Consider the following 12,521-nt stretch of genomic DNA (forward strand, 5'->3'; position numbering starts at 1 on the left):
TTTAAGCATAAAGACTCACTTGCAGAAAACAACTGCTCTAAAAGCTAACTGAACTGCAAAGGCCATTGATCTATTATACATGGTAACTGATCAAGCTTAAAGTATTAGTAGATCTTTTTTCTTATCGGCAAGCGACACCGTGGTACGAAAGTGAACGGATGGAAAATCCCTTAATATACATTCCCGTGTGGATGTTCTGCGCATGCCCAGACAAGCGTCCAGTCTTATTAATTTTTAATGGGAAATGGCTGCGTTTCTTCTTATCTAAACCTCCGGAGCTTGTGGAAACAATCCTCGAAATCCATGCATTTGGTGCACGTTTTGAAGCGAACCAACGTTCTCTGGTCGCCGCCGCTTTTCGGCTCTTCTCGAAAATTTCGATCCACTCGTGTTTTGAAGGATGAAAGATGTGTCGTTTTTGTTTTTAACCCCTTGCCTTCCATGATCTGCGAACAATCGAGGTACAGTATAGTGATATTCCCAATAGTCGCATGCTTTTCTTCCTAATGGCCGTTGCATTGTAATTTGTGCAGATTGCATGCAGTAGTAGATGAGATATCTGCACAGGATGCACTTTTGCGTTCCTTTTAAAGCGATTTAAACCCCTTTGGGTAGGCTAAAATGTTCTCATGTATATGCGAAAACGATGCCTTTGTTTAAAACCTTTTTAAAATAATGCATTATTCATTTAGACTTGCCCAGGATGTACCTGGTCATATAGGCTGTTACGTTGACGGAAAGAAATCCAGATGCTCAACTTGTGTGTTTGTTTTGTGAATGAAATGTGCTTACTGCTTAGTTACAATGTAAAGTACCCTCCCCCTTGCATGCATGTCTTCTGACAGTAGCACAACGGCATCGCACGGGCAGCAGCCGACTTGACAGCTTATCATCACCTTTTCTTTGTGACACATAGGCCTATATGCATATTGCTTCTCCGTCAGAATTAAAATGTATTGACTGAGGATTCCTCGTGATCAGAAAGGGTTTGAATTAACGAGGGAGATTTAGTCGGGAGACTTTCTATTCCCAAACTGTTTGGCCTGTTTACCACCAGAGCTCATCTATTTTGGATGTCATTGTATTTGAAAATGTTAAAACCTCTATAGCCTATAGGCTTATAAAAAAGCATAACTATTTACAAGTGCAATCTGTGATTGTAGAGCAGCCATTTCAAAGGTAGGGTGAGTGATATTTATTTCTTAAACTTCTTTAAGTGTTGATATCTCTATATTCTGATAGTAACAGAAGTCTCCCTGTTTCTCCAGCTTTTTAGAAAGCTGAAATAATTTATTGAAGCGATGACGCAAAGAAATGAGCAGTCAAACTTGGAACTGGACCACTATAGAATTGAAGCTGATAAAAACTTACCCTACCTTTTTTAAATGGCCTACAAAATGGAACGATGACACACAAAGTTACCCCACACCACACACTGACGTCACCATGTGTATATTAATACATTTTAATTTGTCCACCCTGGCAGAAAATGATGCGCCAGGTGACAACCAATGACTTCTGCATGAGCAGCAGGCCGTCATGCTTGGCAGAGGACGGCCATCACCCCGCCAGCCACTTTGACCTCTGCGCTTCTCAGTCCAGCAAGTTCTACCCCCCTCCAGTGCCGTCCCTCCAGATGACGCTGGGCCCCATTCCTTTACCGGGCCAGAATCCCCACAAATCTGTGGCCTACCAGAGACAGGAAGGGTTAGGGTCTGACCCTTGCCCACCACAAGGAAACTTGGGAGGGATCAAAAATGTCGACCCGCCGTCTGAGGCGTCCAAGAAGAAGAAGGCTACAGGAAAGTCTGGGAGACGTGGTAGGCCAGCAGGAACCACAAAGCTAGCTGGTTACAGAACCAGTACGGGACGACCGCTTGGTACCACCAAAGCCGCTGGGTTCAAGACTAGCCCAGGGAGGCCACTAGGTACAACCAAGGCTGCAGGGTACAAGGTCAGTCCCGGAAGGCCCCCCGGCAGTATCAAGAGCCTATCTCGCCTTAACAAACTGGCTTACGGTACCCTTTGTAGCGGAGCGAATTTCCCCTTTCCCCTGCCACACAAAGAAGGCATCTGTGAACCCTCATGCAAAGAGAAGGCAGCCAATGAGTAGAGATCTAGCTGCCACGTTTGCGTTTGTCTACCCCCTTCAAACCATTGGAATGACAGAGGCATGTTTTCAACCTGCTATCAGTTCCGTGTTCTTCTTAGCGACCTACAAGAAATAGAGGAGATGTGAATTTATTTTCTTTTTCCCTTTTTTTCTTTTTTTTTTTGGTTACTTCTGTTGATGTCATCTGTGTGCCTGTTAAACTGAACTTTCAGGTCTTCAGTGTTGCAACTGGACACCTAACATATTCATAGATAGTATTGTAACTGCCTTTTGGAGGTTTGGTGGGTAAATTGAAAGGATAATCGTAACATTTCTGCTGTTCATATTCTGCAAGTATAATTTCCCTTTTAGTGTCACTTGCATGCAGATGTCATTGAAGCACCTGAGATAGCACATGGTGTGACACAGAACATTACCAGAGTTCTGGAAATGTGTGAACAAGAAGGGGAAAAAGACTATTTTGAATTGTGTACTAAACAATGCATTTTATGTTGCAGAAGCAACCTGTCTATAATTCAAGTTAGATGTCATAGAAATTCTTGTTCTATTTCAACAGAAATACTTCCAGGAAAAAGTATTATATTTAAAAATGTAAGCATTTAAAAGGAAGATAAATTGTAAAACTTTCCATTTATTAATAATGTCAAGATTGCATTGAGCATAAAAAAAGAATGACATGTTGGTGATATTATTTAGTGCACTGCTGACAAGAATAAACCTTACAGTCTCCTTGTATAAAATATTAATTAGGCACACATTTTATACATGATTATTGATATGATGCTGAAATCTTTTTTCTCTCCAAATGACAGAAAAAAATCTAAACTAAAACAAAATGTTTTTAGAACTGAATCTTTTCAATATTTGAAACTTTTTACACCTTACAATCTGGTGTTTAGTGTTAAAGGGATATCTAAACATTTTTATTTTCCTTCATCAGGTATTATTTGCATTGAAGGAGGAAATGTTTTTACCTCCATTATGTGAACCATGACATACCAGTGACAGTGTTTGTGGTCTTCATCAAAACCAAGTGAGATTGCCCACTGGTTTCAGTGAAAAAAGTCAACAAGCCAGCTTTGGTTGCTGAAATAGAAGCATAATCTCTGCGGTGTCGGATGTCTGAAGAATAAGTGATTAATATTCTTAATTAAGTTGTCCCCCTTATTCTGTGATCCAGAATGTAATGATCTGATTGCAGTTTTATTGCTTTCATTTTGTGTTTGTACTGTATTTAGTTTCCCCCCCCCCCTGTTGTACATCATTCATATGGAGGGACTGACAACCTTGTGACGGCCTCAAATTGTCTTAGTTGAAGATTCACCAAAATGATATGGCTTTTGTGATTTACATTTTACGTGTTACAGACAATCTGACATAATCCAGTGAGAATTGAAGTCATGGAAAAAAGGATACATGTAAGATTGACAAATTAGTCTGTACATTTGATTTAGTTAACGGCTAACTCCTAAAGGACAGTGGTCTGACATGATGAGAGATGCATTACTGAGTTAATTTTTAAACCACACATGCATAACGGTAGCATTATTAATTTAAACATTTGGTTGCAATCATTGGTTGTAATATTACATTTTATACTATCAATTTTGATATTGTATTTTGATACTTAATTAATGTGAACACAACCTTCTAGCACTTATTTTCTCAAACCAATATGGCGTACACCGTGTTGTTTTTTAGTTTGGTTATTATTAGAAACACATTTGCCACCATATCCATCCAATACCAAAGAATGTTATGTTTTCTACTCATAAGCTATCGACATTTCTGTAGGACACTAAAAGAAAATATCAAATTATTCTTGAAATATAACTTAGTATGTGTAACGTGTAATTGAAAAGGCACTATTACCACTGTTGTATGAAAATGCTACTGTAGTATCAATTTGTTAGCACAAAAGAAACTAGTGAACTGCTTAGGAAATGTGTAACCAACATAAAAAATATGAACATGGCAATTGTGAATTTAACAAATACATGTTTATATTGTCACTATATAACATTTGTCTTCCTGCCGTCGTCACCCACTCATAACCAATTCTTTGATTATATTCATCTGTTATTCTACATTATGGTACAATAATCCTTTTTTCTTTTTTCATTGAGACTGTAGTAGCTTATTGGGACATATCACTCAATATAACTATTTCTTACTGTAAATATGATTGCTGTTATGGCACGCAAGCTAATTGTGTATTTTGTGAAGTTTGGTTTATATAATGTATTCTGACGGAATGGTTATTAACAGGATAGGAAATTGACATCAACCAGCAGACTTGGGTGTTTTGTACACGCCAGCCAGGCAGCCACTTTGGCTGGTAACCAGTCACTGTTTTGAAGTCCCATTGTAGCTGGCTGGCAAAATAGTGAATGTGGCTAGTGAATTTTGGAATGTGCCAGCCTCTGGACTATGGACATGAGTCAAATTCATACCCTGGCCCACGAAAGTCCTTTTTACACACGATGATTTTGTGATTCTATTCTTATATAATGCGAAATGTATAGATACACACAGATGAGTTGGCCTGGTAGTTTTAATGCTGTTCAATAATTCCCATTCAAACCACATTTGTAGATAATCATAAACATTTTATCTGTTTTGTTTTTAATGGTCTTCTAGATGGTTTCCATTCTCAAAAGTAATCACTTTGTCATGCTACTACTATATTAACATTACAAAGCAATACAATACCCTGTTAGTATCTGTGTGTATCTATTCTAAACACTTGAATAAATCTTACTCAGAAATATCCTTTTACTTAAATGTAACAATGAGTTGAAAGAACTTTCAAAAGAATGCTTCTGAACACCTTAACATTTTAATTTAACCTGTTTTCTTACTCATTGTAGAATGTGTAGGTTGCACAGAGGCTATGAATCTTTGTTCCTATGCGGACGAGAGAAAGGTGATGCAAGTCGTACGGAAGGGGCAGCTCAGTATGCATGGGCTATCACAATTCACATACATGTATAAATGTGAAATATTGTGTTAATGTTTCCATTTTTTTGCCAGTCCCCTTTCAACTGTGGTTTCCTTTACATTCCCTCTCTTCCAAGGTCTATAGACTCACTAACAGTCTTTAATAGAGATTACCGCTCACATACCGAGTGTCTTTAGGGAAATGTGAAGCCCAGTTATCACAGTGGTGTAGTAATCACCTGAGCCTCTAACCTCTAAACCATTGCGTTATTCTTGCATGATTGTCGTGGAATGTTCAAAAGTTGTGTAATAAATTTGAAACTTAGAGACGTTTTTCAACACGTTATTTCACAAGGCCTTCGACTAGGCTACATGCCATTGTCTGCTGTAGGGATAGTCAACCTTAGGCATGGGTATCAACATTGGCAAGTGTGAGTTTTTTTCCCTTTTAAAATGTAGGAAATTAAATCCTGCACATGAGTGCACATTCATTCAAACTTCTCTGCCTAGGGGGAGTGAGTCTGGGAGATATGTGGGTTATTGCTCCGAGTCTAATGGTCATTACAATGTCCTGATGTGAAAGAACATATTTAAAAGAAGAAAAAAAGGTTATGCATAAGGACATTGGACATGTGGGTGTCCATAATTAAATGTAATGTTGATATGGCACACTATCTTGTCACCTTGTGACAAAAACCGACACCTACTGTAGGTTTAATCGTTTCTAAAGTGAAGTTGCTTATTTTGGGCTTTTGTCCGGCAGCCGACAGGCTTCTTTTGTTTAAAATGTCAAACTTCCATTATGCTTTAAGTAGCATGTGTAATGTGACATGTCAAACTAGGGGGTTTTCATGAATCTGAATACATTCCAAGCATTAGTTTTGCACAAAATAAACTCCTTGGGCTTCAAACAGCAATAGCCACCAGCACCAAATGTGCTGACCTTGCATCACATTTTGTGCTGATCACATTTGTCATGAGTCTATGGGCGTTTTTTGTGCAAAACTAATGCTTGCAATGGATTCAGAATCATGAAATCCCCATAGTTTGACATGTCACATGCTACTTAAAGCACAAGGAAAGTTTGACATATTTGCCTGCCATAGGATGTTAATTCACAAGAAACCCCTATAAATAAATGTTATGCTATGGACCCCCATACAAGATTTGTGTTGTTAAAATGTTTCAGAAATATTCCACTTTTTCCCCCTTTTGTGTAAAATAGCAGATTACAAGCTCACAAACACGTATGTTACACGTTCTATCTGGAAGATGTAATGAGTGCATGCTGTTCTTAGCCTCCCATTCGCATATAGCCAGCCTTAATCTGCCTTTGCAAATGCATGTGTGTGTGTGTGTGTGTGTGAGAGAGAGAGAGAGCGAGAGAGAGAGAGAGAGAGAGAGAGAGAGAGAGAGAGAGAGAGAGAGAGCCACACACACACACACACACACACACACACACACACACTGAGTCACACGAATGTCGCGATTTTAGTACTATGTAGAATAAAGTGGAACCATAAAACCGCTTGTTATATTACTTATAGCATTCACTCCATTCCCTGAGATTTCAATAGAAAATAAATGAATGACAGCCTAGGCTCTTGCTTGGTAAAAATTTACAATAAGACCCTGACCCGGAAGTAAAACAAATAATACAGTGGTCCGTGCTATTTTCATTCCGACCAATCCGACGACTTAGATACGAAACATTTGTTCCCGTCTCGAAAAAGGGAACATGATTTCCTAGTGTCGGATGGAAATCGACCGTAACTGAATAATGGCGAAAGTTTCAGATACATACAATTTTGTATATATTTTATTATTTATGTTTTATCTTTCTCATTGGTTACAAATATCGACTGTGACTGCACAAGGTAAGACCCCCGTCACCGTAGCTGCTTGCTAGCAAAACACAGGGATTTTAGTTGGCGCTAGAAAAACAGTTACCTCTTAATTAAACCATAATTTCACTGTTATCATTCATTGAGAAATCAAGATTAAATGGAACTTCAGTTTGAGCAACACAAAACATTTCAGATATCGTGTAACTACATGATATTGGCTGGGTTTATTACACAACTTTGTGATGCTTGTGCTCTCTCTCTCTCTCTCTCTCTCTTTCTTCACTATTATGTGGTCAGCCCAATAGTTTAGTGTTGGGCTAGGGCGAGGGTACATCACTAAGTACATCTCATTATATGAAGAAACCTAAGTATGCTCATCATTGCACTGAGGTACCTTATGCTGGGTTTCCACTCAACCCCTTGTTGTGTCATTTCCAGACTGAGGGCTTTTGAATGTGTGCATGTTTTCATTCAATGACCTGGTGTAGTTCTGGAGTAGAACACCGGCAATCCTTTTGGGCCGTTATGGAACTTTACACGAAACAAAAACATATTACATAGAGTAGTGTCCAAGCACGAAAATAGCGTTATAGCGTTTGTTCACCACCAGGTGTCACTGTTGCACAGCCTAGCACACAGACACAGACACACACAGGCCAGGGAGGAGGGCCAGTACAGTACATCACAAGTACAGTACAGCACCACTCACTTCAGACAGGTCTGATTTTTCAACTTCAATTAGTGTTCTTTCTTATTGTTTTTCCCTTCCTTAACAGAAAACGATGAGCTGCCGGAGTTCAAGTTGTCGGAGGACTTGGAGAACAGCCCCAAGTTTGTGGAGGCAGAGGACATTCAGTCTCAGCCAAAGAGACAGTTCAAGACCGCTGAGATTGCAGACGCCTTGATGGGGACGGAAACTCCCATCAATCCATCCGACATTGAATCGCTCTTCCCCAAAAATGTGAAAGACTTCCAGTCAGGCTTCTCCCCACCGTGTGACGAGAATGACGCGCAGTGTGCTGCCCCTGCATTGTCACTAGAGGAGACGAGCACGGACACAACGGAGCAGGTTACCATCCATTCTAAAGACAATTCATTGGTGTCCTTATCATTCTAGAGATCTAATCAGGGACGTGTCGTGTGATAGTGATGACAGTAAGGCGAATGCAATTGAATTGCCACTAATGCAATATAAACAGCGTTGCATTCAAATAGAATTTCAACAACTCACTACTTCTGACATGTTATTGTATACCTTTGGGTTCCCCTGGCAGAAGAATCCTTAAACAAGGGATACAGATTTGATTGCATAACATGACAATTTGATCAAATTGAAATTTCCGATCAGCTTGTATTAAACAACGTTGAACTCACCAACATTGCAGCTGTAGGACAAGCTTGAATTATCCTCTTTCAATCTGCAAAGAGCTACTTTGTCAAGTGTTGGAGTTTGGAAATGCTCGTCGAAGTCACTGAACCATACCACCTGTACGGTACCACCTGTTTAGAATTTGCAGATAATGCAGGAGACAGAAGGCGACGTTAATGAAAACGAGCGCTTCCAAACTCCAACACTTAGAATGTAGCTCATAACATGTCTACGGTGGATTTTTATGAAACAAACACATTGCAGATTGAAAGAGGATCATTCAAGCTGGCCCTACAGCTGCAATGTTGTGAGTTTAACGTTGTTTAATACAAGCAGATATTTCAATTTGATCAAGGGGCTGTCAATGGAGGGTATTGCAACTCTAGATTCAACCCAACATAAAAGATCTAGCGTTGCAAATTGTGGCTAAGTTGACCCCTCCTTGGTTGGGTGCATTTAGGTAATCTTGCAGATGGTGCACGCAGATGACGTGTCATCCGCCGAGGAGCAGAACTCCACAGAAACCACCAAGACCTACAAGGTCAACTGTGACAAGAGGAACATCACAGGGGTGGACAACTTCACCGTGCTGGTCCTGGATGCTTCACAGGTAGTGCTGTTATCATGCTCATAAGATAACCAGCTGCTCAGTGGATAAAGCATGGTGCTGAGCACTCACTGGCACTATGCTGTTGTTTAGAAGAATGCTTCTCAAACTTTTACATTTCAAGGTCTCCCCTTAACTCTGACAGTATAGTATACAAATGGACCCCAACGGGTCAGAGTTACAGACCCCCCTCAGAGAGTCCCTGGAATCAACTTGTTTCGCAGAATGCTTTTCAACTTTCAAGTCAAGTCAATTTGATTTATAAAGCACATTTAAACAGCCGACGACTGACCAAAGTGCTGTACACCAAGAGGAAACAAGTAATACAATTTTATATATAAACTTGTGCAAAAAACATCACATATTATACAACACATCACGATTATAAAAAACATCAGAAAACGGCAAGTACAGTAAAATAAATCAATCAATAAAAATAAAGGCATCGGGTAAAAAGGTGAGGGTTTAAAAGACCTGGGAGAATAGGTGTGTTTTCAGTCTGCTTTTAAAAATGTCCAATGAATGCCAACCTACTGTCCCTAAATTATGCATGTGTTGTTCTCTGTTTCCTCCAGGACTTGATGGAGTTCCTCAATGCGAACAGCACAGAGTGCTCTGTGGTCTTGTTCTTCACCACCTGGTGCCAGTTCTCTGCCGGTTTGGCTCCTCACTTTAATGCCCTGCCTCGGGTCTTTCCCAGCATGCACTTCCTGGCACTGGATGCCTCGCAGCACAGCAGGTAAATGGACTTTAACAATGTTTTCCTTTTAAGGAAAAATTGTTATAAAAGGGAAAAGGTGTTTAGCTGTCTTCATTATCTCGTGCAAAAACTAGAGTTCTTAATAACAGGCCCGGAAATGTAAATCTTACCCCCCATTCCAAAGCGGCAGGCGTCTTACTGGTAATACGTTAACTTAACGTACGTACGTGTGTGTGTGTGCGTGCATGCTGGATAAATAACCTGTAAATTGTATTTCGTTGTGTCCTGGCAGTCTGTCCACTCGGTTTGGCACCGTGGCAGTGCCCAACATTCTGCTGTTCCAGGGAGTCAAACCCATGGCCCGCTTCAACCACACAGACAGAACCCTGGAAACACTCTCCTCGTTCATATGCAACCAGACAGGTATGCAAAGAGTCACTTCAATCCACTGTCTCAACAAGACACTTTATATATAGAGCAGAGACCCCAATGTTTTCCCTATCAGCAAGTGTTAAGAAAGAAAAACCAGGCTCTAGGGTGGACGGCCATCTGGCCTCCAATAACAGTAGAGAGAATGACCATTGCCAGCCTGGCTAATGTGGGTATACCATGGTAAATAATAGCCAGTGTTTGGGGTTTCCTCTCCCAGGGTTCGAGGCGAGCACTGACAAGAATGTGACGGAGGAGGACCTATTGGGTCCCCTCTCCAGCGTTCCTGTGAAGAGCATCGATTGGCTGCTGGTGTTCTCCATTCTTTTCATCACTGGTTTTACGGTGTATGCCATCCTGCGTGCCGACAGTTTACGCTGGCTGATTCCGGGACAGGAACACGAGCATCAGGACTGAATGGGCTTGAGAACGATTGGGATGTAAAATAATGATTTCCTACAATGTAAAGTCCAGAGTGTTGATTTACCTCTGTGAGTTAAATTAACACGAATGGACCAATTTGGCTTTTGGTTCCATTTGTACTCTCTGAGTTAGAGACCATGAAGGTCAAAGAAGAATCAAGAGGGGTCATTTGACACTAATCAAAGGCAAACAGTTGAGTCCGCACACTGTAGCTCCCTGATATACGCCAGGAAAAGCAACACTGGTCTTAGAGTAAGTAGTAATAGAAGGGAGACACAGTGTGCAAACTCATCTTTTTGCCTTTGCTCCATGTTCTTTTGAGTTCAGCACATGCCTTTAAATGGTTTGTGGATGTGTGTGTGGCCTCCTTTTGATCCTCCTGGTTATCTCCTGTCCTGATCCTACCATGGATTAAAGTCATCAAAACTGATTTCAGTCATTCTTTTTTATAAGATTGAAGAGTATTCGAATGGGTCAACTAGCAGTACAGAATACATGTTCAGAAGCATCTCTAAAAAAGAAAAGGAAAAACCTCAATCTGCAATGTGTTCAACTGGTTGTCTGCAGAACAGCAAGAAGATATAGATGTGTGTGTGCGTGTGTGTGTGTGTGTGTGTGTGTGTGGCGCGCAATATAATAATAATAGAGATAGATATCATATGGATATACTATCCATTTGGTTCTGTTTTTGTACACTCAATTAAATGACCACTGAGGACTTTGTGTGTAAATGCGTTTGGTTTGTTATTAAGTAATTGCTGCTTGTGTTCTCGTGTAAAGACATGAATAAATTATGTGTGGACTGTGGATGACCTGTGTTGTCAGTTTGTCACGTGTACCAGTTTGTGTGATATAGTTTTGCGTGTTCATATTGTAGTGAACCTGAACTTGGAGTGACGTCAGAAATGACAAGCGTCAATCACAGACTGATGGCCACCACCTGAGTGTGAGACGTGCGTCTGGAGAGAGGGCCAGGTTCCTGCGTATATTATTAAAAGAAGTTGATGACTTGGTTCCACAATGGCAGAAACCTCCACCAGTAAAGAAGGCAAAGCTTGTGAACAATGATTGTCATGGAACATATTCCCGGTTTTTGCTTACTGCCACCGTGAACTACTCCATACTGGTTAACAAGCTTAAAGCTATTGGTTTTGATAGCACATCAGTGAGCTGGATGCAATCCTACCTGGAGGGGAGAGAACAGATGGTGGAGGTGAACGGAACACTGCCCCCCCCCCCCTCCCAGTGAGCTGTGGCGTTCCACAAGGAAGCATACTATGGTCTTTACTGTTCCTAATATATGTAAACGACATGACATCAGCTTGTGACTGCAACTTGTTCCTGTTCGCAGATTACTCAGCACTGCTCGGTCTCAGACAGGAACAAACTCCAGGTTGAAAAGACCCTCAGCACGGGGCACGGTGGCACAGTTGGTAGTGCTGTCGCCTCACAGCTAGAAGGTCCTGGGTTCGATTCCCGCTCGGGACGCTGTGGGTGCTGGCGGCGTGTTTCCTCCTCCGCGTCATCAGTGCCCATACCCGAAGGCGGGGTTGGCGAAAGGGCCTTTCTGTGTGGAGTTTGCATGTTCTCCCTGTGTCACCTAAGGTAGGTACCCTCACAAAAACATGCAGTAATCCTGGTCACTAAACTGCCTCCCCCGGGGCGCCTGATGGAGGGGAAAGGAACTGGTTGGAATAACGTGTTCCTTCCACGCGCTACGTCCAACCAGGGAAACTCCCCCCTGTCAGGTGTAAAGGAGCAACTTGGACACTCAGGCATGAAGGAAGCATGAGTTCAAGTCTGTTGCTCTCTCCTTGTCCCCCATATATGGGGTCTAGGTTGGTGGAGGGTGTGTAGAGCCCAGGATCACATTAGATGATTGACACAGGGGTGAAAAATGGGTTACAAAATCGTGGGATAAAAAATATATTTAAAAAAAAAGAAAAGACCCTCAGCTCTGAACTCGGTAGAATCTGCACCTGGCTCGCTGATAACAAACTATCCTTACACATGGGAAAAACTGAATCAATTCTCTTCGGATCAAATAGTAATCTCAGAAAGGCAGATGGCTTCTTGGTTAGAGTGGGTGACAA

At 41.2% G+C, this 12,521-nt stretch overlaps 2 protein-coding genes across 2 annotated transcripts; both read left to right on the forward strand.

The window, feature by feature from the left end:
• The first annotated feature begins 253 nt into the window (after positions 1-253).
• On the forward strand, positions 254-4,317 carry LOC308326580 (UPF0461 protein C5orf24 homolog). Its single transcript, XM_080779520.1, has 2 exons — positions 254-461; positions 1,487-4,317. The coding sequence occupies exon 2, from the start codon at positions 1,490-1,492 to the stop codon at positions 2,111-2,113; it is 624 nt and encodes a 207-aa protein (XP_080635646.1). The 5' UTR covers positions 254-461; positions 1,487-1,489; the 3' UTR covers positions 2,114-4,317.
• Positions 4,318-6,751: 2,434 nt separating this feature from the next.
• Positions 6,752-11,235, forward strand: txndc15 (thioredoxin domain containing 15). The gene is made up of 6 exons (XM_080779703.1): positions 6,752-6,930; positions 7,677-7,969; positions 8,730-8,879; positions 9,452-9,615; positions 9,869-9,999; positions 10,226-11,235. The coding sequence occupies exons 1-6, from the start codon at positions 6,834-6,836 to the stop codon at positions 10,420-10,422; spliced, it is 1,032 nt and encodes a 343-aa protein (XP_080635829.1). The 5' UTR covers positions 6,752-6,833; the 3' UTR covers positions 10,423-11,235.
• The last annotated feature ends 1,286 nt before the right edge of the window (positions 11,236-12,521 follow it).

The sequence above is a fragment of the Protomyctophum bolini genome (genome assembly GCF_963924005.1).
Source record: "Protomyctophum bolini genome assembly, chromosome: 13".
NCBI classification, from domain to species: domain Eukaryota; kingdom Metazoa; phylum Chordata; class Actinopteri; order Myctophiformes; family Myctophidae; genus Protomyctophum; species Protomyctophum bolini.